Source organism: Rhea pennata, chromosome 1 (assembly GCF_028389875.1).
Source record: "Rhea pennata isolate bPtePen1 chromosome 1, bPtePen1.pri, whole genome shotgun sequence".
Taxonomy (NCBI): domain Eukaryota; kingdom Metazoa; phylum Chordata; class Aves; order Rheiformes; family Rheidae; genus Rhea; species Rhea pennata.
Genome location: NC_084663.1, coordinates 153,899,590 through 153,924,003, shown reverse-complemented (window position 1 = coordinate 153,924,003; position 24,414 = coordinate 153,899,590). Strand labels below are relative to the sequence as shown.

The 24,414-nt window shown below is 39.2% G+C and overlaps 1 protein-coding gene across 1 annotated transcript in view; it reads right to left on the bottom strand.

Moving 5' to 3' along the window:
- Window positions 1–22,677, bottom strand: part of CARS2 (cysteinyl-tRNA synthetase 2, mitochondrial) — a 42,168-nt gene extending 19,491 nt beyond the window's left edge. The window contains exons 1-9 of the mRNA XM_062601701.1: window positions 22,541–22,677; window positions 22,412–22,462; window positions 17,524–17,641; window positions 14,929–15,000; window positions 14,135–14,240; window positions 13,334–13,417; window positions 9,757–9,886; window positions 8,166–8,299; window positions 2,727–2,794 (exon numbers count right to left, since the gene is read on the bottom strand). Of these exons, the coding sequence (XP_062457685.1) occupies window positions 2,727–2,794; window positions 8,166–8,299; window positions 9,757–9,886; window positions 13,334–13,417; window positions 14,135–14,240; window positions 14,929–15,000; window positions 17,524–17,607 (678 nt within the window). The 5' untranslated portion in view covers window positions 17,608–17,641; window positions 22,412–22,462; window positions 22,541–22,677. The remainder of the gene's footprint in view (window positions 1–2,726; window positions 2,795–8,165; window positions 8,300–9,756; window positions 9,887–13,333; window positions 13,418–14,134; window positions 14,241–14,928; window positions 15,001–17,523; window positions 17,642–22,411; window positions 22,463–22,540) is intronic.
- Between the last annotated feature and the right edge of the window lie 1,737 nt (window positions 22,678–24,414).

Below are 24,414 nucleotides of genomic sequence, written 5' to 3'. Positions count from 1 at the left end.
AAATAAATACACACAGAGACATATATACAAGATATAAATAATGTCAGCTACAAATACAAGCTGCAGAAAAACACTTTACAATTGTGATCAGATATACACTGAATAAGACTACCGGAAAAAGCAAACCTAAATTACTGGACTAAGACTGGAATACAATCTTGCAGGGAAGGACAACTTCCAGGTTTTGCAAATTTTATGGGGGAAAAGTGTATTAAACTTCTTGAAAGAGGTTAAGCATGCCATTTTTCCTAAAAGACTAGAACACAAAGGAGAACAGAGTGAACAGAAAAAAATTATTTTCTATACTGTTTGAATTTACCTGTGCAAGTTATGAAAACTTAGTAATTTCATTTTAATACTCAGCTAGCTTTAAAAATACTTTACTATTGCTATAAAGTATTTAATTTACTCAGAAGAACTATTTAAAAGCTTGGGAGGCACATTTTAAAACGTTCAATTACTTGACAACTCCACTTTCAGCAAGAAGGTTGGACAATGTGCAAATTAACTGTGACCACTTCATTCCTGTGGTTTTTTTTTTTTTTTTTAATTAGTAAACTAATGATAGTTAGTGCTACAAACTTACTATCACCAGTTCACTGATTTTAAAAAGTGCCACTGAAATAGAAAGGTATAAGAAGTCAGTACAAGAAAGAAAACTTGGAAAACATCATGAACTTAAGGATGCACATCTCAAAATTTAGCTTCAGCTACAAAATTAAAATGGCCTGAATACTGAAGGTAGCAAAATGTCAGCAACGTGCAATTTCTCAAATGAAAACAGAAGTAACTAAGGTAATCAAGACAAGCTAAAATCAAGAAACAGACTGTGAAACTAAAGAGACTTTTCTATAAACTCTGTACAAATAAATGTACTCAATGTATCTGGAGGCTTTATGTTAGTATACAGAGGTGACCAATATGAACAAAGTAAGGAAATAAATTCTATTGAGGCAAACTTTGAATTTGGGAAGACATAATCTAAACTGGAAAAATCACTTTTGTACTTCACGAATAACGTAGACTGGAGAAAGAAAGTCTCACAACTCTTTCAAAACAGGTTGGTGACTGTGCATTATGCCTACACACTTGATTTTGGGGGTCAGATTTAACAGCTACTTAAAAAAAAATCAGAGAGGGAAACAAGGGGGAAGAAAAATAGCACAGCTGGATTAAGAGCACCCAGCATGGTTGCAGGAAAGAAAAACCATGCCTCGCTGACTACTTGGAATGCATTCAGTGCTTTTGCTGCCCAAGGAGACAAAAGAAAAGCTCTAGGTACCATCCAGGCCTTGAATTTTTCAGAGCATATGTAAAAAGTTCCACATGGGGCCTAAAGTTCAAGATGCACAAAGACTACACAGGAAGAAATTTGGTTCAGTGGACTGAAAATTACTTTCAGGAAAGGATTAATCCTTGTTAACCATGTCTAATCACAGAAATTAAGAGACCTGCACGAGAAGAGTGCTGATCCTGAATTTTTTTTTGTTGCTGTTGTTAAGCATATGGCTACTTGCTACCAAGAAATTTGTTTACCTCATACTCAATGTTCTTCTCAATACTAAGAAATCCCACTAGAAAAACAGAGAAGAATGTTTCCATACTTTTTTTAATTGCATGTGTTGCATTAGTAGTCATTTCTTTGCCCTTTCTACCACATCTGCTTAGACTGAGGAAATTTCTGCCAAAATTGTGAATGAGAGATAACTTTCCTAGGGGAGACAAGGCTTAATTGTACACAGACAGCATCAGGAGAATTAAAAATAAAGCATCTCAAACTGAATTTTGTTTTTAAAAGGATTTTTAATTAGTCTTCCAAGAGGGCAAAGGGGAACATATGCGCTCAAACAGCCTCTTAAGCTTTGTCTACAGGAAGAAAATTACCCTCTTCTAACAATAAGTGTCAGCCATCACTGGAGCTGAGTTAGTGTTAAGTAAATCTGTATCAAGAACATGATGACAGAGAAATTCTGCTCTGTGTTACTTCAAAAACTTTGGTTCAGCCTCTTTATGAGCCTTCAGGGAAAAAAAAAAAAGGAAATATCAGAAGTCTCTGCTTCAGTGCACTTAGAACCCTGCTTCTGATAAAAGCCTCCTTCTCTTTCACATAGTAAAACAGGACATATTCATGCCACCTGTTGATATTAAAAGGCAAAGCTCTGTGTGCATCAGCAGGAAAGTGATAGTAAAGACTAAAGAAAAATACAAGGGACCACTACCATGGTGCAGTTGCAGGATACCTGGTAAGTTCTGGATAAAACAGTGAGACTGTCCCATTTCACCTAAAGCAGGACAAGGAGAAACATCTACTCTTTTATAAGTCACAAAAGCACATAGGAATATTAAGAGCCTACAGAAGAGAAGCCGTTCCTGTAATGCAGAAATCTGTTATCAGGCACAAATGCTGCTTCTACAAACTCTCTCAGCTCAGTTAGAAATGAGTGCCACCGGCAGTTCATGAAGACTCTTAGGTTTTACAAACAGAACCAGACTGCATTCTGTGCTTCTCAACTCCGAAGTTATAAACAGCCCCTGAGTCAGAGCAAATTTCCTATATTCAAATGCAGAATATCAGGTATCCTAGCACCAAAACACACTCTTATTCCACTTATGCAGTTCTTTCACTGCACTGTAAGCACACACTCAACTATTTTCTCAAAAGAAGGCTATGATTAATATTTACTTATTAAAAGCATACACTTCTTCAATTCACAACAACAGATTACCTTAATTGTTATGTAGTTTTTTAATGACTTGGACATTTTTTCTTGGCTTCCTTTAACATGCAAATGCCCTAGAAAAAATAAAAAGCACCATCAATCAAGATAAATTAGCGTGCTTCTGAATTGGTAATGAATAAGAAAGTCTGTGCAGAGACACTGAAGTCACTGGAGGCAACACAGCCCACGATAGATATGTGCAAACCATATCAATGCAACATCTAAAATTTTTCCACAGCTTTGCCTACAATCCTACAGATTTCTTCATCCTCAATTTTGACTGAGTGCATTAAAAACATAAGAAAACATTATTCAAAAGAAACATGAAGAAATAGACATTAATACAGAAAAAAAGAACAAATAGTATCTCTGTTCAGAAGTGGTGATAAAATAAACTACAAAACAAATAAGCACTTTTCGATCTCCACAGAAAATTCTTACCTGTCTCTCTTGACTTTCCAGAAACATTTTAATGCCTTTAAAGATCTTCCAGTAATCTCACAGATTAATATTCTTGCAAATCAATTTTCTGTATTTTTTTTTTTTAAGTTGAATTACTTGTCGGCAGTTGTTACACTATTCTTTTTATTCCAGAGATTTATTCTGCATTGCTTTAAAATACCACATGTGTAAAATGAATTTTCTGTGCATTCCTTATTCTGAAACTTGATCTACAAAAAACTAGGAACTAGTAGGTTGCCAGAAGGCATTAGACAGGATAAGGAAGAGCTGAGGTTTTCTGAAGCTCTACTTGAAACGTTACTGTTGAAGAAAGTCAAAGTTTTTGAAAGACAACTGGTAGGTTTTTCAAGTAGCTTCTCAGAAGGAACTTTCTGAAGAAGAATGTTGCATTTCTTCTGAATATTCATGTTGAAAAATCTGGCAGGAGCTTAAAGTCACATAAAAGTGTTAGTGAGGAGAATTGAGAATAACAGAGTACTGTACTTGGAAAACAAATTCACGTATGCTATCTGGCAGTTTCTTCACTCAAAGTAGAGCGAGTAACAGCAGTGGGGAGTGTCCAAGCAACAAAAGGCAGTCTTCCAGACCTCCTACACCATGTCCGCTTGCACAACTTAAGTCATCTAAACTGTGCCATGCTGAAAACACACAGCTGTTAATCACAACATTCGTACTCTGATGTCTCTCTAGAGTATTTTAATAACTGTAACACTGTCCCTTCTCACAACTGCCCCCTGCTATAGACAGCAAGGAGTATGCTTGCATAGCACAAATAGTTATATACATTCTCTGCTCACAACACAGCACCTTCACACAGGTATTGCTCTGAATAGGGTCTGTCCAGGTCCAGCATCAAAACTGGTTCCTTTCCCACTATCTTGGTGCATTTACCAGGTAAATACAGAAATCACAGAATCACATGAAGATTTAGGTGGCGTTTTAGGTCATCCAACCAAACCCTCCGCTCCTAGCAGGGCTAACTTCTGAGTTAGATCATGCTCCAGAATCACCAAGTTCTGCTTGAAGAAAGGAATTAACTTTTGGTCTCCTCACTGCTGTGATGCTGTTTAAAGAAGAAGAGTTAGTGAGGAGACATGATATTTAGAGAAGCCTATTCCTCACCTTGGATTGCTACAGTTGAACTAATTACCTACCAAAGGTAGGTAATCCATTTTGCCCGATCATGGTAGGCTGAGACGAGGAAAGGTGAGGGAGGAATCTGGCTAGGATGCCTAATTTGAATTAGTTTACTTTAAATATAATCTCTGAACATTGCTAGAGCTTTCAGTAGCTGCACACTCAGAGCCTGTGGTGCTGCAGTACAGGAAAAAAAGAAGTAGCAACCTCTGTCACATTTGGGAGAGTCTGCCGAGCTCAGCTTTGGGACTGAACATTGTGTCAGAGCAACACCAGAGATGAGCACTCAGAGCTCAGACGCCCCTGTGCCCTTCCTGTCCTAGCCCCACCACCACTGCTGATAGAAAACATCAATTATTCACAGAATGGGAGTGATGCTGAACAGTCAGCCAGCAAGAGTGCTCAGTACTATTTCAGAAATGAAGCTTAAAGCCTCAGTTGGCTTCTTCTATTAAAAGAGTAACCCTGCAAGTTACAAAGCACTCACAACTAACACTTAATTTTCAAGTACTCAGTTACTTGCAGAATCCACTTAGAAAAGTTCATGCTCAGAAATCTGCATCTTACTGTTAAATACCATATCAATACACTGCATGCATTCAGACTTTGCAATTCAGCAGTATCTCATGCCCATCTGATGCTTCAGCGTGCTCTGAAGGACCAACACTTGATATACATGATTATGTTTTTGTTTTCACAGACAGTGGCAGAGGTTTAATTTCTTGATCTACAGCCCAATCAGCTGTCTGAATTTTATGTTACTCTGCACAGCATTCCATCATAGTTTTGTCTGGGAATCTCTAGCTTCCACGAGCAGATCAAAATCTCATCGTTCTCTTCTGGAAGCAAAAGCAACATGCTCAGGCCTAACAAATGGATGTGAAAAGTATCTGGTTTTACTTCTTAGCTCTTTCCTGTCAGTGACTCAAATCAGCAAGAACTCTCAAGAAGAAAGCTTCCTTCAGTCTTGTTCTTAACCCCTTGAAAATTTAAGTCTACATAACACACTGTATCAAGGGTAGGAGAGAATCAGAGATCTACAAATCCAGAACCAGCTACAAGAGAAGTCTACCTCAAAACAAATTCTCATTTTCAAACATGTTTGTCTTGACTGCTAACAGATGAGGCCATTTTCACTACTGTGTGGTTGAACATAGGGCCCTATCTGAGAACATTCAGACTGACAGAGATATTGGACACTTGCAGTTATGATTGAATGAAATCCACACATAAACTTCTTTGGCAAAGGGGAATAGCCTTGTTTTTTCTTTCCTTTTGTAAATGTGCCTCAGTATTAACTTAACTTTAGGCAGACAAATTTAAAACAAATTGACCACATGTTTTCCTAATAAAGTTATCAGTAACATCTGAATTTGAAGTATTCCTCTCTTCAAGAGTTTCATTGCTTGGAGTGAATGGTTTCATTGAAGAATCACAGAATATAAGGATTTTCATAACTTTGGCTTGGCGCTCTTCCCAGAATACAAGTAGTCTAAAAATAAAGTCCTTATAAAAAGATTTATCCCCAGTGCAGGGATTTTCTTCCTCTAAGGGGGATCACTCCTGCAATTTTGAGTCTGCTAAATTTCCAAAGTCTGTTACTAGAATAAATTGTTTTTGAAGCTGAATCATTCGCCCTGAATAATTCACATTATTGTCCTCCAGCAAAATTTCTTGACTTAATGAATGTAATCCATCAGCTTCTACAGAACTCTCAGTATTTAAGTTCCCCTTGAGATCAAGTTCCTCTGGTTTGATAAAACCTCATGAATCCTCTTTATTTATTTATTTTCAAAAACATTCCCCCTCTAGTTTTGATTCCAAATCTTTAAAACTGAGATGCATCGGACACTGCCAGCTAGTGCCTGCCATTAAAAAACAGTGAATCTCAGTGACAAGTGCAAAGAATCCCCCAGCACTTCAGGAGTAAAGCACACTCTGGAGGATGTATATGCCTCTGGAAAAATCTCTACTGATTTATAACAGGCTCTACACTGGGAACTGGAACTAGATTCAGTATTCATATCATACGCTGCAAATATATTTTTAAAAGAAAGCCTGAGCAATTCCCAGAGTGGACCACAGGCTTAATTCTGCAGCTGTTACTCAGACAAGTAGCTCAATGAGTTCACTAAGACATCTTGCACAAAGCAGTGTTCAGCAAGAAGAGACACTGCAGAACTGAACCATGATTTGTCAACTTCATTTCCTTGGAGATCAGCCAGAACAATGAAGACTGCAATAGGAAGGACAAATTTCAAGGTTCCTATCAATGGTACTGTAGCTAGTACCATCATGCAATGATGTAGTGCAAAGCATGATACAGTGCAAAGTTTACTGAAGGACTATTGTGCAAGGCATCAAGGGCAAGTTTACACAACCTCAAGCAATATTGTAATGGTGAAGACTGAATGAGTCAAAGACTCTTCAGTATCATCTAATCAGGCATAGCCAGAGAGATACTGTTGGGGGAGACAGGATGCATGTGACATCTATAAGCTATACTGCAACAAAGACACTCACCCCTCACCTTCGTATGACAGCAGATATGGAAGTTGTACTGTACAGTTCCTTGCCCATTGTGCCTTTTTTATTTTTTTTCCCCAGTCTTCTCTTTGTCAAGCAACAAATATTTAGCTGAGCTCCTTTCTTTCCATGGCATTTACCTGCTGGAGGAGCAGACCTTCATTTGATGCAGACCATCACAGGTTCACTGGAATGCATACTTCTGCCTGCTCTGACTACCTCATTGGGATCTCTGCAAGAAATAGACTGAATACATGCTAGCCATGCTTCTGATAGCAGAATGGACAGTCCAGTCATAACTGTCTCACATACTCTTTGGCTCCAGGTGAGTTTCACAGAAAGTTTCACTGTCCCACGTTTATGCCATGCAATTCTTGGTCACTACTTAAAACTTACCCAAGCAATTTTGATTTTATGCATTCTCTGAAACTAACTTTTCAGGGTCCTCTGAAACTTGGCTAGCAAAAAAAGTTGGTCAGCATGCTCATGAGGGTAAGAGCATGCTCAGATACTTTTCTGGAAAATCACAACTTTGTGAACTTTGTTGGTTCATCAATTCACATACCTTACCATTCTCCCCATTCTTATTTTCCAATAATGTAGATGTCTTTTCTTATCATGATGAAAAGCCTTTCACTTCATTTACAAACATAGGCCATTTTACTCCACATTCTACCAAAAAATTGTTTGTTTAAACCCAGCAGCAACTGGTACTGAGAGATGATGGAGTAAAAGAATAGTTTTAGTCTATTTTTGATGTTTTAAAAATCCTACAATCAACTGCCTGTCTACTTGTCCCTTCCACTCACTCACGTTCAGATTTTGAGGGTTCTATTTCTAGTTTTAAAAGGATGACATAAGCACATACAGGAAAGATGAATTATTTTTACCCTCTTCCTGTAAAACTATTAGGCAAACTGCACAAAATTAAAAAGAAATACTACTGCACAAAAAGTACCCTCAAATATTGACGAAATGTAAATGAAAGGGTAAATGAGATTCTATATGAAGAACTCTTATTTCCATATTTTTAGTTAGGATTAAACATTACACACTGGGGATACACACAGCACTATTAGAGATTTCTCCAAATGAAATTTAGGAGTGTTTCGCTGTAAATGATTTATTAATACAGTGCATCCATTCTATTGTTTCAGGATTCACTCTCATTTATGTTTCTTCACTTGCTTAGTGAGAGCAGGAACTTGGTCATTATAGTAGAGCATCTGCTTATAAGGTTTCCCCCACATTTCCAACAAAACAAGAGCCAAACAAACAAACAAAATCACTCTTGAATTTATATACAGCTATTTTACTTACCAGAATGCAAAAAATAATTCCCCCATTGCTCACACTGATGATACACCTCACACTGTGCAATTTCATTTTCATGATGAGGAAATGCAAGATCTATTCCACCAGTATGGATGTCCAGATGCTTTCCAAACACTGCACTGTAACAATATTTTCCTGATCAGTAGTAGAACACTACAAAAGCTTTTTGTAAGAGAAATGCATGAAAAAGATGAAACCATAAATATAAATACATAATTTAATTATTGAAGTATCAGAACAGGACCATAATCAGATCTCAGACACCAAATTGTCAGCAAAGCCTCCATACAAGGCCACATCTGCCTACAATTAATCAATTTTCTTTACTAGGAACAATTGTTTTTCTAACTTAGATTCAAGAACGGCAAGCAGAACATTTCCTTTCTCGCTCAGTTACTTAATCAGTATCAGACAGCAGCCTTCATGTGTAAACCAACTTCAAAGTGATGTACGTTTCTTTAAACTTGGTATTACCATTCTTTATCTTGCATCATTTCTGTAAGAATTCAGGCAATACCCTACACAGTCACAATAGAAAATGCTTAGTCCTATACTGTTATATCAAAAGAAAGCATCTCATTTTGGGTTTATGCCAATGAGACTGAAGAATCATGTCCACTAAAATTACAACAGCATAGAGCCACAACGAAAGGAGAAATCAGATTTTCCACATGTAGTTCAATTTCCATGAGCAACCTGTCAAAAATACAAACCTCTGATTTGGTAGCCCTCTTGGTTATACATGTGCACAGGTTAACGGCAAGGAAATTTGAGCCGCTTGCTTGTGATCTCCCAAACCTACTGCTACCATCCCAATAGCACTGCTGCATCTGTGCACGACAGCTAAGTACTTACTTTCAACCACTAGTATTTATAGAGAGCTGGGCTACCTAAGGTGTTCATGTGACAATATGACAGATCTAGAGGCTTCCTGGTTAAAGCACAGGAGTCACATACTATCCACTACTCCAGCAAGTCCCTATTATGTCACTTGGGACAAATTAATAATTTGATTTCACCCTTCTGTTAAATAAAGAGAACATTTACATTCGCACAGGTAAGCAAATCTGTGGTAACTGCCCAGTAGCTGTGGACACTCAATCGGAAAAGAAAAAAAATATATATGCTGTCTGCGCAAGTAGAAAATAAAACACAAGGCAGATATGTGCGCACACTAACACACACTATCTTCCAAGTGTCATGTCAACACGCTGCTCCTCTTTTTCCTGGTAGCTGGCTGGATATTAGTTGCTTTTGAGGACAAAATACTCTGACATCAAGGCTTGTGACTGATCTGCAGAACGAATCAGGACACAGGAAGGGAAGAAACAGAGAAAGACATCATAGTGAACTGGGCTTGTGGTCATTTCCCAAGCTCGTGCCCATCTGCTTCTTCCCACATGCTCAAAAAACAGAATAAGCACAGCTCTTCACAGTAGCAAACTCTGCTCTTGCTTTCCCTGCCATCTATAGAGGAGCATTACCATTTGCAGATCTCTCATTCCACACACTTCAAAGATACTCTAAACATCACAAACAAAAATCATCACTGGATTTAAAACCAAAGGCATCTGACCTTGCTATTGTGGAGCACTCAATGTGCCATCCAGGTCTTCCTCTTCCCCAGGGAGAAGTCCAAGATAACTCTCGAGGTTTGGCAGCCTTCCACAGGGCAAAATCTTTACTATGTCGCTTATCAGTATTGACTGTCAAGAATAAGTGAATTGCTATTGGAATATGTCTCAGAAAGAACAGACAATGAAAGCAAAAGGAAATGAGCATGTAGGGAACTATTCAGATTTTATTCTCAATTGCCAAGCTTCTTTTTCCTGTATCTTTCGTCCCTTCCCCCTTACACACAGCTTTATTTTGATGAAAAAAACTTTTCTGGGGGGAGGGGAGAAATACTTTGAATTACAGTGCTGCAGGCTAAGAAAAAATTAGTTCCAGATTCTTTAATGCATCTTATCCTTTGAGTCCCTTTGGCCTTATCTGGTTTTACACCTTTCATTTAGTTACGTATCAGCCAGAGTCCTACAACAAATGGGTTGCTTTGCAGTGAGAGAGGTTAAAAAAAAAATTTCTCTGGGCCACAAAAAACTTCTTGTTCACATTCTATAGTCAAAAACAAGTGCAGAGAAGAACATTAGAACTATTTCCGGGTAGCAGCAACTTCCCAGTGTCATTCTCACTAATGTCTTCTCTAAAGACAAAAGTCTCCTCCCTGTATTTGCTGCTTCCTTCACTATACAGCCAAAGATGATGCTGGCCATTCTGCACAGCACTGCAGAATTGAGTTCAACAGTTAGTCCCTGTTGACTCCTGTAACTCCCATTCAGATAAACATTACTTCCAGCACAAACTACAGAATGGGGTTCTAGAGTCTCCATTTTTTGCTGATAAATACATGATATTGCATTCGACAAAACTGTATACCTATTGGGTTTGAAGGGATTCAGCTTACAGCAATGTGAGCCATTTGCTAAGTTCCCTGTTCTTAATTATTTAACATTGTTCATCTGTTTAATTAGCAGTGATGTTAGACTTGCTTCTACTTATTGCAAATCACTAATGAAAATACTTTGTATTACTGGGTTTGAACCAATCTCTGTAGGATTCCAGTATCAACACATTTTAATTATGATTCTCCACTGACATTTTTTTTGAGATCTGATAGATGTGATCCATTCAGCTTGTACTTTATTGATACAGAGTCAATTTCTATTCAGTGTCATGCAATATTAAATGAAGCATATTACAAAAATCTATTGCACCTGCTTCATCAGTCAAATTTGATAAAACTAGGATTATACTCCTGTCCCTTTATATATTACGAACTGAATCTTCGTCTTGTCTTTTTCATTATTTTGCCAACTTCTGGCTGACCAGTATCTGATGACTCCATCCCATCCTTGCCTTTTTTAAGTATTGATACAATACTTCTGGATTATAAACTAAATAGTCACAAAAACTTTAAAAGTAACTGTAAATTTAGCAATAAATTACTTAAAGGGAAACAGGACAAAACACAGTATAAGTCACAGAATCACACAACGGTTGCGATTGGAAGGGACCTCTGGAGACCATCTAGTCCAACCCCCCTGCTCATGCAGGGTCAATCTAGAGAAGGTTGCTCAAGACTTTGTTCACTTGGGTTTTAAATATCTCCAAGGATGGGGACTCGACAACCTCTCCGGGCAACCTCTTCCAATATCTGACCACTCTCATAGCAAAATGGAATTTCCTGTATTTCAATTTATGGTCTCGCGTCCTGTCACTGGACGCCACTAAGAAGAGTCTGACTCAGTCTTCTAAGATCCTCTCCAGCTTCCAAAGCTAAACAATCCCAGTTCCCTCAGCTTCTCTTTGTATGACAGATGCTCCAAGCCCTTAATCATCTTTCTGGCCCTTCACTGGGTGCATTCCAGTGTGTCCATGTGTCTCTTGTATTGAGAAGCCAACACTTCTGATGTATCTCACTAGGGCTGAGTAGAGGAAGGATTACCTCACTCGACCTGCTGGCAATGCTCTTCCTAATGTAGCCCACAGGACAGTTGGCCACCTTTGCCATGAGGGCATATTGCTTGGTCATGGTCAACTTGGCATCCTCCAGAATGCCCCAGTCCTTCTCTGCAAAGTTGTTTTCGAGCTGGTTGGCCCTCAGCACCTGCAGGGGCATGGGTTTACTCACCTGAAGCTTTGTTATGGCAACAGCATTTTCCCATTGTTAAATAAGAGTGTTGTCTCCTTTATCCAATACTACTATTCTTTTACAGAGCTTGAAGAAACTGCGAGGCAGCCTGCAGAGCTAACAGAGCTCTAAAACACAGCAATGATTTGTTTCAGGGAGTAGCAAGAGGAAATTGCCTTCACAGCCTCTGCTCTCCAGAATGATTCTGTTTTTGATACCATACCCTGTAGCTGCTACTGTTTGCTTGGGTCCTGTTTAGGATATGCAGGAATGGAAATATTCTAGATTCACAGCAATAGAAGAGAATGACCTAACTATATTTAATTTCTGGATGGATGGAAGGGATGAAAAAAAAAAAAAAAAAAAAAAAAAAGCCCCCATTTTGATGTTCTGCTTCCAACAACAGTCATTAAAAAAAGCTCTGAAAAGCTCCAGAACTGCCAAGAAAATGTTATTCCATAAGACTGACATTCTAAACACAGCTCTTAATATGAGTTAAGAACAAATAAAAAAAGGCATAATACCTTAAAACATCTCTGTGCTTACGTAACAAAACATACCACAATGAATTATAGCACATATCTAGTTACATTCAGTTGGGGACCACTATGCTACTATATGCCTAAGGCTCATCAAGCAGGTAATTACAGCCTATCAATAACTTTCACTAAAGAACTGCCAACAAAATATGTTCCCTCTACAAATTATAACACTGAAACAACTCCAGAGCGGAACTGTGAGAATTTCTGGCTGCAATTCCTGAGCATCAGCCTCTCAAACTTCAGTAATTCCAAACAGATTTTTCAGTGAAGAAATGCTGAACTTCAGTGTGCAAAGGATGCAGACCTGCATCAGGCTCTCCTACATGAGGAGTTAATCACACTCAACTTATGGAAACTACAGAAAGTTTCAGCAATCCTGCTCAGCAAAGAGATCAGAGCTGGGGCTACAGGTGTGCTTTACCACAGTCTATCAAGAAATCTACCATCCCTCACACAAATAGTCTGCTCAGCAGTAGCTTGGTAATGAAAGGAGTAAATTCATCTGATTAGTATACATCAGAAGGGTGTAACTGCCCAAATGATAACACGATAGATGGAGTTTCCTGCATTTACTCTTGGCTGCCTCATCACTCGCTAGTGCAAAGGCTGAGAAGATAACCACACATTAAATTTGTATGCATTACTCACAAGTATTCAAATAAAAATCTGTCTTCTGCATATTTGATTTTTTTTCTATACTTTTGAGTGAGAGCAGTTAGGATTCTTAATAAATTTTCTTACACTAGCAGCAGTGAACGCTTCAACAAAAATATTATTAGAACAACATGGTCTTAATTAACCAAAAAACTGGCTATGTACAACAGATCAGAAAAAATTTTCAGACTGTTCTACGAAGCTTTATGCAAAGATAAATCAAGAGTTCGACAAAGCATAAACACAAATCAATGACACGAACTTACCTACTTCATCTTCTGCATCAGGATAAATAGTAGTTAATACTCCGTATCTTTTTCCCCAAGACTTAACATCAAAATAAACATTACCTAATAGAAAAGAAATGTTCAGTTTTATATCAGAGATGAGGTACATTCACTCTGCTGATATGATGAACAGATATTTCCCTGAAAGCAAACCAAAACAAGATGCCGTTGAACTTCCACTTGAAATTCTGATCTAGAAATTCAGAAATACTGCACAAGTAGCTGCACATTTCCATATTATTTGCTCTCCAGTAACTTCATTGTATTTGCTCATTTTGCACATGAAGAAAACTTTTTTTCCTCCCCCTGGAAATCTCACTGATCTCACAGCAATCCCCTCCATGACTGAAAAGGAGGCTATTACTCTTCCAGTTATAATGCAACTGAATCTTTCTGCAACTACCAACTCTGCTAAAAATCTTCCACACATCATGCTTTGCAGACATGTGCTATGCAGCACATAGGAGATGCCAATCCACTGTTAACAGGCTTCCCCGGCTCTCTTGTAGCACCCAGGCCAGGACTTCCCCCACAGGATTTTGAATGACTGTTCAATTAGAGTAAACAATTATGTTAGTGATGAGTTACATTTAACTTAAAAATTGAGCAACAGTTGTTCTGTGCAGTCATATCATTGCAGATGAGTTGCTCACACCATCTGTTATTCAACAGAAGGAAAACCTGGTACAGGATATCTCCTCTGATCACAAAACAGGATTACCAAGAGCACTGATACCCTGTCCACGTGCTAACATGAAGTTGCTTTGATATAAGTCTTACCTTCTGAGGTTGCATAAGCTTGTCCACTAGCAATTATTCTTTCTATAAAGGAAACTATCTGAGGAATGTTTTCAGTCACTCTCATATATACTGTAGGAGGAAGGACCTTAAACAAAGAAACCATAACAGCTTATTATCCTATGTGTGAAATATACTGCTGATAAGCCACTTCAGTTCAAGAAGCACCAAATCTTTAAAGAATGTTCTGCTCAATTTTATCTTTCAAAAAAACATTGAAAATATAAAAAGTCATAGACAGCATCTGAAATATAGTTAATAATTAAAAAAAAAAAAAAAAAAAAGATAGATGCAGGGAAAAAAAAAAAAAAAAAAAAGAGAGAGAGAGAATCCACTGATTTTCTCCAGTGGCTTACTCTGCTTCTGACAGTACTCTGGACCAGAAGTAACATCGACCACCTAAAGTCAACAGAAGAGTATTTTGTGTATTACACGCTCAGGACCAGGCTATTTCTGTATATTAGTAAATACATATTATCAATGAACCACAGCTCAGTTGTATAAGGCAAAAAAAGTCTTATTTCTAAATAAATGCAACACATTTACTCTTCTTTCACAACAATCAGGATTTAATTTTTTTTCCTCTCCCCTTACTCAAAAACCATTTTCCCCCCTAAAGGATAAAAAGAATAAATCAGTAGTCAGTATCTTAACAATACTTCACCACACAAGCAGCCAATAAATTCGTTTCTTTAGCTCAAACTGTCAAAGTCAGATTCCTTATTAAAACAAATGCTTAAGAATATTCTTAAATTTATAGGTTCAAGTATCGGTACCTTCAAGGCAGCCATATCTTGTTTAAAGTCTTCTTCATAAATACGAGCAAGAGCTATTGGTGATACACTCATCTGAAAAATAGAAGCAGATTAATAAATCATAGATCAAAGTAATAATATTAAACATTGCAATCTTTTGTCAGTCTGTTAATAGCTAACTGGAAGACTTACAGAGCCCCCAGTGTACACAGTCAGAAAGGCTTATTAATCTAACATTCAGGGGGAAGGCTATGTTAGTTATTTATAACTTAAGTGGTATTTCATTTACACTTTTGAGTTACCAAAATATTTTAATATCAATCTTAAGAGAAAGTAACTACAGATTGAATCAATAAGCTCCTTCCTTCTCCCATTATGTTTCTCTTGAAAGGGTCTTCCACTATTGACAAGTTATACTACAGAGTACAGGATGTGAAATTCACTCAACTTACTGTCAGGGGATACTGATACAACCTGCATATCAGAAAGACAGATCATAGACTTGCATGATCAGACAAGATATTAGTTTTAAGTGATTAAGAAAAATAAGGTATTTCAGCTGGTCATTGTTGCTTTTATATATATATTTATATATACATACACACACACATATATATATATATAACATATATATATATATGTATATCAATACAATCAGAGAAAATTAATTGGAAGTCAGTTTCACGTTTTGCCAAGTACAGCAGTAGTTCTCAAACACCTTTTCAGCATTTCTCATTCATGTGTTGACTGACAGGAACAGACATCTTCACAGAAGTAAAAAATACATTCAGTCCAAAAGGAAAGAGGCAATTTGCACACGCCAAGATACTTGTCCCAAATACTCAGAATAAGTCAGGGCTTGGAAGATACGTGATAGCAAAACCTGCCCTAGCAAGTAGAAGCACGATATCAAAGTGTTTCAAATTTGATTTCTTTTCTATCTTCTGTACGGAAAATGTACTAGGCAGGAGCCAACAAAGTGACATTCTCTCCAACTTGCAGATAACAATCATTAACAAAATAAAATCAGCTTCATTTATCTCACTCACTACAGGAGTATAGTTAAGGAGTCTGGTTTTCAGATTGCAAGTGCCTACCATGATTTGAACAAGTTACTGGACAAGCAGCCAAGAGTTCTGGTGAAAACAAATCAGATGCTCATCCTGCAATAAGGCAGATTCTCAGCGCTGAGAAACGAAGACATGCCTCTGCCTACACACCACAGTGTTCTTCTGGGTACCAGCACTGAGATTCATCTCACTACCCAGCTAAGCTGCAGCTTTGATCAACACAAAGGGAAAAGCACCTAGGGGGAGACAGAGAATTTCTTCCCATCCTTAGATGCCCAAAATGCAAGATTCACCTCCCTCTCAGTACAGGGGGGCATAGTACAATCATCATAGATAAGATGTCTAACTTTTAGACTCTTTCTAGATGAATCTAGATGATGTTGATATTGACACTATAATGCTTCAGGTACTGAGGGCCCAAAACCAAAAATCAAAGCACACAGGTAGAGGCCTTGGCTGTCCAAACAGAATGCTCAGAGCAGGGCAGGCACCAAGCAACCAATCAATGACACAAAGATTTCTTCAGAAAACAAAAAAACGGGGTAAATGGACATAAATTCTTTTAAAAGACTATGCCATTTTTCCCCCGTCAAACATATAAGCAAACATCTGTCATGTTCTAACAATAAAAATTTTAAAATGCATATGTACCAATTTAAATGCAGTATTTTTTAAGAGTCCTGACCTACTGCCTTAAAAAAAAAAGCTGTAAGTAAGTGGAAAAAGAGAACAAAAAACAATTTCTACAGGAGAGCAGTAAGCTTACCATTATTTTGAATATAGTGCCCTACATTAAACTGCAATAGTAACTATTTATTTAAAAAAATAAATAAAAGACACCTGCCAAATTCTCTAGCTCCAAGAAACTAGCTTAAAGCTTGCAACTGTAATTTGTTCCAACATGAAAGCTACTTATAACCATAAAACTTCTAATGAGGTCAACAACCTCGAGAATTCAATGAAAGGTTTGGTTGAGTGAGGCCAACTTTTTAAGATGCTGACACTGCACTTAGCTGGAGCTCAGCACCTTTTAGAAGATGCTATCACATACATGAGATGGTAAAACCCTACATATCAGAATATTTTATGTTGTCAGTACCTCTTTAATGACCGACACTGAAAGAATATCAGCGATGACAAGAAACTTTTCGGAAAACAGCCTGAAACATACTGGCTGATACATTTTGTTTTGCTTTTGGGATAAGACACTCTCCAACTCTGCTGGAGGTTTACAGTGGCTGTTTGTTTCCTACTGGCCTTTCAGATCCAGTGCAAGGTTGTAGGGACTTCTGCTCTGAGTGCTGTAATACAGCCCACGCTGTCTGTCAACAGATAGCTCTACACAGCTTCATCCACACAGCGGTCTACGCCAAACCCTCCAGTTTCCCAGCCCCTCCTAAAGCCAAAGATGACTAGAACTTTCAAAATTTATTATACACTAATTAAAACAAAACAAAATGGAAAACAAAGCCTAGATCTTTTCCCCTATGTAAGCAGATGTAGAAAATACTGAAAGTTTGGATGAGAGATTGTAATGAATACCTACCTCATTGGCTCTTTTAATTATTTTGTCATCTATATCTGTAATCCCCATTACCATGACTACTTCAGTTCCAAAAAACTTTGTCATTATTCTTCGAATTATATCAAACCTAACATAGGAACTGGAAAAGAAAAAAGAAAAGAAAAAAAAGCTTTTAAACATGCATCAGTGAGAATAAATAAAAATAACCACCAACAGCAACACCCACAGAGACATATTAAATTAGCCAATATCTGGAACAACAAGGGTGTGAGCAGATAAAACACTTTTCCAAAACTAGTTACAATCTGCACAAAAGTCAAGTAAATTTCAGTTGAACTGCTCTACCCTCTTCTGGCATTAACGACACATTACATCACATTTTCTGAATTTTCTTTTGTTGTATCTCTAGCAAAAATTCAAAGAGAATTTGAAACTACATCTTAACCAGAAGACTTTCTTAAACAATACAAAACAGACTCTCATACAAACAGATCATATATTCTTAAAAAAGAAAAAATCCTCAGTCCTTTTAAATTCTAACAGATTTTCAAATGCCACAGTGCAGAAGAACACGAAGAAATAAAACAACATAATAAAATTCAAATTAATTTTGTTTAGAGTCCAACAACAACTACAGCTATTAGTTACAAATAAACAATTTCATTAATACATCATAATCTTTTCTGATACCAGACAACAGCTACTTTGGGGAGTTATTCTGCTTTACTTGCACTTGAGAATAAATTTTCAAAATTATTCGGGTACTTCATGATAAAATACAATTGTTAACACTAACAGATTGATCTATGTATAAGCTGTACAGGTCTGTAGAAGCCTTTCACTGTTCAAAGACTCCTCACTCGTAATTCTAAAAGCATGCTTTGATTAAGTAAAATTCAATTATTATGTGAAATATTAAAAGGTAGCTAGAAGCTCTGAACTTATGCTGCAGCACACTGAAAATCTTCAGCCTCCACTGACTTTTAAGAGAATTGAGTGTACTGCTCCTGCAGTCCAAGAGAAGATTCACAGATCTACAGTCTTCCATTTCACCTAAATGAACTGCAGCAACTGTGTCTGTCAAAGTAAGCAAAAAAAAAAAAAAAAAAAAAAAACTGCACATCATCTCTCCTTTAGCTGCAGGGATAAGGTGGCATTAGGATTCAGATTTAAGCATATGTAATATCTTGACACAGAAAAGCTTTCTGGTTTTTTTTTCTCCTTTTTCTGTTCACACTCTGTTCATACTAAAAAAGGCTACTTGAAAGGTAGCACATGCTGCCAAGTAGGCAGTTATTAATGAATATCAGCTATTGTGAGTGGTGCTCATCTAATGTTGTGACATGATTCCATGAGAATGTTAAACTCCTCTTTGGACTCCTTTCAAAGGAACAATATCAGCATCAAAAGCTTAAAATTAGATTTAACAGCTCTGTAGTTTCAGCTCCCAGAACATACATAAATTTTGCAGTTTCCTCTCCTGTGATCTTCTAACTTAATTTTTGGAAGAAACACTGCAATGAGACAGATCTGACATCTCAGAAAGCAGGTTCCTTACTACTTCAGTACTAAACAACTGAAAAGAAAGAAAGCAGATAGTCAAAAACAAGCAGGTGGTACACCAGGTAAAATGCACAAAATGAAACCTCTTCGTGGGCTTGTAATTATTCTTATGGCAGAACATTGAGCTAAGAACCTGGATCTTAACCAGGCCCATACCAGGAAAGTCAAGGCCAGTCTCAGATTTTTTTTTTTTATTTATATAGAATAAAATTTGGCTGTTGTATCAAAGCACACAGAGCACTGTTCTGAATTCCAGAAACAGAAGCCTGCTAGAGAAAGTTAGTTAGTTTATAGAAATAAGGAATCAGGGAAGGGACAGTAATTCAGTTCTTAAATTCTTACCAAGCATCTCAAGCTCACTGTCCTTATTCATTTCTGCATCATTACAGTATGCATTTGTTGTGCTTGTCATGACTCAAATATAAAAAGGAAGGGGGGAGGGAGGAACTCTAGTGTTAAAATGGTATGCTGTTCTTTTTTTAAAAGAAAAGAAAAAAAAAGGAAAAAAAGAGCTTACAAGAGGGATAGAGGGATAGTGTAGCTACCATGGCCACAGTAATCACTCCATTTGATTTCATGCTCTTTCCCAATGAATTTCCTGGTCTACAGAGCCCTATCAGGAACATTCATTTCAGCTGCACCTACTAAAATAGTGCTCCTGCAGCTCTACAGTTAGACCTAGCTACAGGGAAAAAAAAAATCAAAAAAATCAAAAATCAAAAGCACTCCACCATCCTGAACAAATTAGGCTTAAACAGGGCAAGTGAGCAAAGGATGTTAATACTGATATATGCAAAATCATACACATGGGAAAGGAACAGTTAATTCTCCAGACACTGGAGAATTTAACTGCTCAGATAAAGAAGGAGGAGTATCTTTATTGTAGGCATTCCTCTATACAACAGCAGTAAAGAAAATGATATGTGAAAGCACAACAGAAGCAGCAGAGAGATGATAATATACCTATTTATCTGCATGACACACTACTTTGAATGCAGTACTCAGTCCCAACTGTTCTTCTCAAAGCATTACATGAAGAGGTCAAAAATAAGTGCCACAGGCATATGGCCAGCTTCCAGATCAGGGAAGTCTAAAATTGTTAGTTCAAACACAGGATAAAATGTGATCGATAAAAGAACAAGCAGAGCGAGGTCTTAGTCAAAAGAATCTGAATATAGGAAAACAAGGAGAACCATTAACAAAAACTTACTCAAGAGACATAGAAAAAGCAAGACCAAAAGGGGAAATTCTCAGACTTAAGAGGGTCATACTCTAGATCCACTATACCACTTAATACTTGTTTTAGCAAACAGATAAATGAGCAGGACACAGAAAGGTCACATAAGCCTTGCACAGCCTTTAGCATTGCCCATACTTCCCTTTCTTCAGTACAAAGTTCGATTAGTGAGATTTTACATTAAAAGAGCACCATGCACACCTATAGAGAACAAAGATACTGAAAGGAGAAAGAAAAATATGAATAAGGAAAAAGAAATCAAAAGAAATAATAGCTGCAGTATCAAGATTTAGTGTAATTCACTGTGCCAAAACTATGTATAACATCAATATACAAAAAAGTTACTGAAAAGTGGATTCTACTGGACCATAACAACAGTCATCCTTATTAAAGCAGTTTTGAACAGCAATAAACAGAAGCGCTGTGTTCAGCTTTCTGGAAACAGTAGCACTGTGCATCCTGTTCTCCTCACTCCCATTTTGCTCCTTGTGGTATTAAATATTTCATTTTACTTGGCAGTCTCAGGTAGTGTCTTCCTCCATGCTTGCTCTCAAGCTCTACACTACAAGACTGGCAAATTTAAAAAGGCTCTAGAGTACTGAAAAGTTGTTTCCTAGTGATGGGAGTGCTTCTGTATTTCTTCCTCTGCTATGCTATGAGGTAGCAGAGAAGACGAGGCCTATGGTATTAAGTATGGTATTAGGACAATCTAAGATGAATAAAAAAGAAATGTTTTAATATGTTGTTATATAATTGCTGTCAAGCTATGATTTTAAACTGCAGTTATTTTAAGACAGACAGTAATACTCAGCTGCACTACAGTAATTCTAGATGTAAAGACTCTAGGATTTTAAATGCTCTAGATGACCCTGCTTGAGCAGCAGCAGCAGACTAGATGATCTCCAGAGGTCCCTTCCAACCTCCACCATTCTGTGAGTCTGTGAAACACACAAATTGTTAAGAAATTTCTTTTTTTGGTATTAAAGTTCCCCTTAGGTATAAACATAAAAGTGAAATAATTCAAGATGTCCTTTTCTTGATTCTTAGACCACTAATGGAAAGCCAAGAGAGTTTTCTGGTTAAGACTGGACAAAAGCAAGGAGGACAAAGGCAATAGTACATACACACAATGGTACAGTAGCTTTCAAGGACAGGTAGACAATAATATTTTTATATAGTTAGCATTTTTGAACTTCCTTTATAAAGAACAAAGTAGTAGTTATTCTGAAGCAATACTTCTGCCATAGCTCAACCCTGAGGAAAACGCAGCACAAGTTTCTGAATGAAGCTGATACAGCAGCAGAGATTATGAAATACCCTACATTAAAAATGAATAATTTATATATATAGCCTTTGATGTTCAAATACTTGCTGTTACCTGAAAAACTGCTACTTTTCCAAGCAGTCCAGTGAATCTTGTTCTTTTAAATATTACGAGATATGAGCTCAAGAGCAGCTGAGCTGCTACAAATTCCATTATCTCCACGAGAAGCTGCAGGCGTTCTGCGCCTCTTCAGACCAGGTAAGTTTAAAACAACCAGCATCCACCTTCTCCGATGTGGTTAAAGTATTCTTGCAAAATTATTTATAATGAAGCAGGTTTGTTATTGTAATTATTCTAATGACTTGCTGAGAAAACGCCGGTCTTTTTCACACAGCAAGAGTCATTGGGCTGTAACTACGTGAAAAGGCTTTAAAGTTAGATGGACTTTCAGAGAACATCTGGTTTTTAATCTTAACCCTAAGAACATCTTTTTAAAAGTGAAACAACCGTGAACGGCGTTTCCTCGGTGCTGCCACAGTATACAAACTTAAATTCAAGAGAAAAACGTATGCCTTACGTTTTGAGGCTGTACACACTGCAGCGATGTGCTGCTTCAGAAACCTCGCCGTTCTTTGCTCAAACCAGACGGATCGAACAAGAATAAGCAAACCGTACAGGTGAGCCTCTAACTACGCGCAAAACCACCACCCCGAGGAAGAGGCGCGTTTCAGGTTAGAAGCCGAATTACCGCGCGAGCCACGGGGCAGCCCGCGGGCACAGGGACGCGCGTGGCCGGACCGCCCCCCCTCCCCCGTGGGCCGCGACGCCGCGGACTGCGGACTCACCACGCGTGGCCCAGGTGCGCCCGGTCGTACACCGTCGGCCCGCAGCTGTACCTGCGGGGAGAGGGACACGCTGAGCGCGCCGCAGGGGGGCACCCGCCGCCGCCGCCCGCCGCCCCGGCCAGGCGCTACCAGGTCGCCACTCCCTCCTCGCCCAGCACCAGCGCCTCCTTCCGCCGGCTCCGGCTGTTGTACGCCACGATGCCGCAGGGCCGCCCGGCCGGCGGCAGCCATTCCCGCCGCCGCGACGCCACGCGCCACCTCCGCGGCGGCGGCAGCAGCGGCAGCGCCGCGGGCCGCGCACCCCCAGCGCCCCCCGCCGCCGCCGCCCCCCAGCGCGGCCACCGCCGGGCGGCCCCGGCGCGCAGCATGGCCGCAGCGCCCGCCGCCGCCGCCCCCGCGCCCGGCCGCCGGCGGGCGGGGAACCGCCGGCTCCGCCCCCCGGCGGGGAGGCGCGAGGCGGAGCGCGCACAACCCCTGGCGGCTGTTGCCGCGACACCCGCGCCGCCTGTGCCGGGAAACAGCAGGCGAGCGGGGTAGCTACAGCCGGCGCGGCAGGAAGAGGAGGGGCGTGGGGCGGAGGGGGCCGCCCGCTGCCGCGGGGCGCCGAGCGCCGGGCGGGTCGCGCGCGGTCGGTGCGGCCGCCCGCTGCCCGCCGCGGGTGCGCGCCGCCTCCGCGGGCTGGTGGCGCGGCCTGAAGCGCGGCGGTGCCCCGCGGAGCCGGCCGTGTGCGTGAGTCTGAGCGCCGCAGCGCGTAGCTCCGTCCCTGACGGGGCTTCTAGCGAGGATGGGGCTTGGGTTTTTTTTTTTCCTTTTTTTTTTTAAGATAAGCTTTATTTTTTAATTATTTCCACTGCTTAAAGCCAGTTCAGTCAAACTGGGATGTTTGTGTTTTACTGTGCCTTGCATGGTAAAGGAATGGTAGCCTGTCACCCCGAAGAGAAAAACGTGCCATGCCTTTCCCAAATCGAATTTAATAACTCGAAGCCTCAGAAAGCAGTTTTGTTCCCCCTTATTTCCAGGTACCTGTGTAAAAAAAGAAACCCAGCTGACATGCTTTAAAAGACGACCTGAGCTACTGTGACTCTAATTAATAACCATTCTCAGTAACTTTAATCAGCCGATTTTCAAGTTCCTTTTTAGTGTTATGGCAAGCAAAGAACGTGGGGTTTTGATAATGCTTTTCTCGTCTGATTGTGGATCTTTCTTTCTTTCATATCACGCCAAGGAAACAAGGTGGTGGTTTAACTGGCTGGAGCACCTAGACCCATTTGGAAACTGTAAGCTACAACTACAGGGAATAAAAGTATAATGGAACAGACATAACAGTTGCCAAAAGTCTATTTAAACTAATATCTTGTTTGCAAGAGTAACTATGAGCACGTACCTAGGAAACAGTGAGAACAGTACAACCATATGCAATATTTTCCCTACTACTGTCCCAGCTTCTGACCGAGGGATTTCCTGAGTTGGATGCATTCTTACAATATAGTATCCCACAGTGGGTTGCTCTTCTATTAATTTCTCCAGCCTCCTTGAACACCCATCAACTTTTATCATCTATGACATCCTCTGGCAAGGAGTACCTTAGGTCTACTGCCATTTTTGGGAAACGCCCTCTTGGCATGTTTTGAATCTGAGGCTTGTTAGCTGTATTTGCTGCTCCTTGTGTTACAAGAGTGAACAGCCCCGTTCCAACACATGCTCCCTGAGCTGCTCCCAGTTGTATTTTTCTATGTGAACCTCTAAGCTGACTCTTCAGAGTAGAGCCTTCTTAAATTTCCCTGATCGCTGCATTTCTTGCCTGCTAAAGCATCTTGCTGGCCTGTTTGAGGAAGGTAATACAGAACGATCACTGCCTTCCTTGACTGGACATTGCAGAGAATAGGTTTGGCTGTGGTAAACTGCCTTGTAGAAGTCCTGAAATGTTTTCCTCTTGAATCTCCAACGGACAGGTTTAATAGAATTTTTTCTCAAATTTAATATAATCATGTGAATCATTGTAC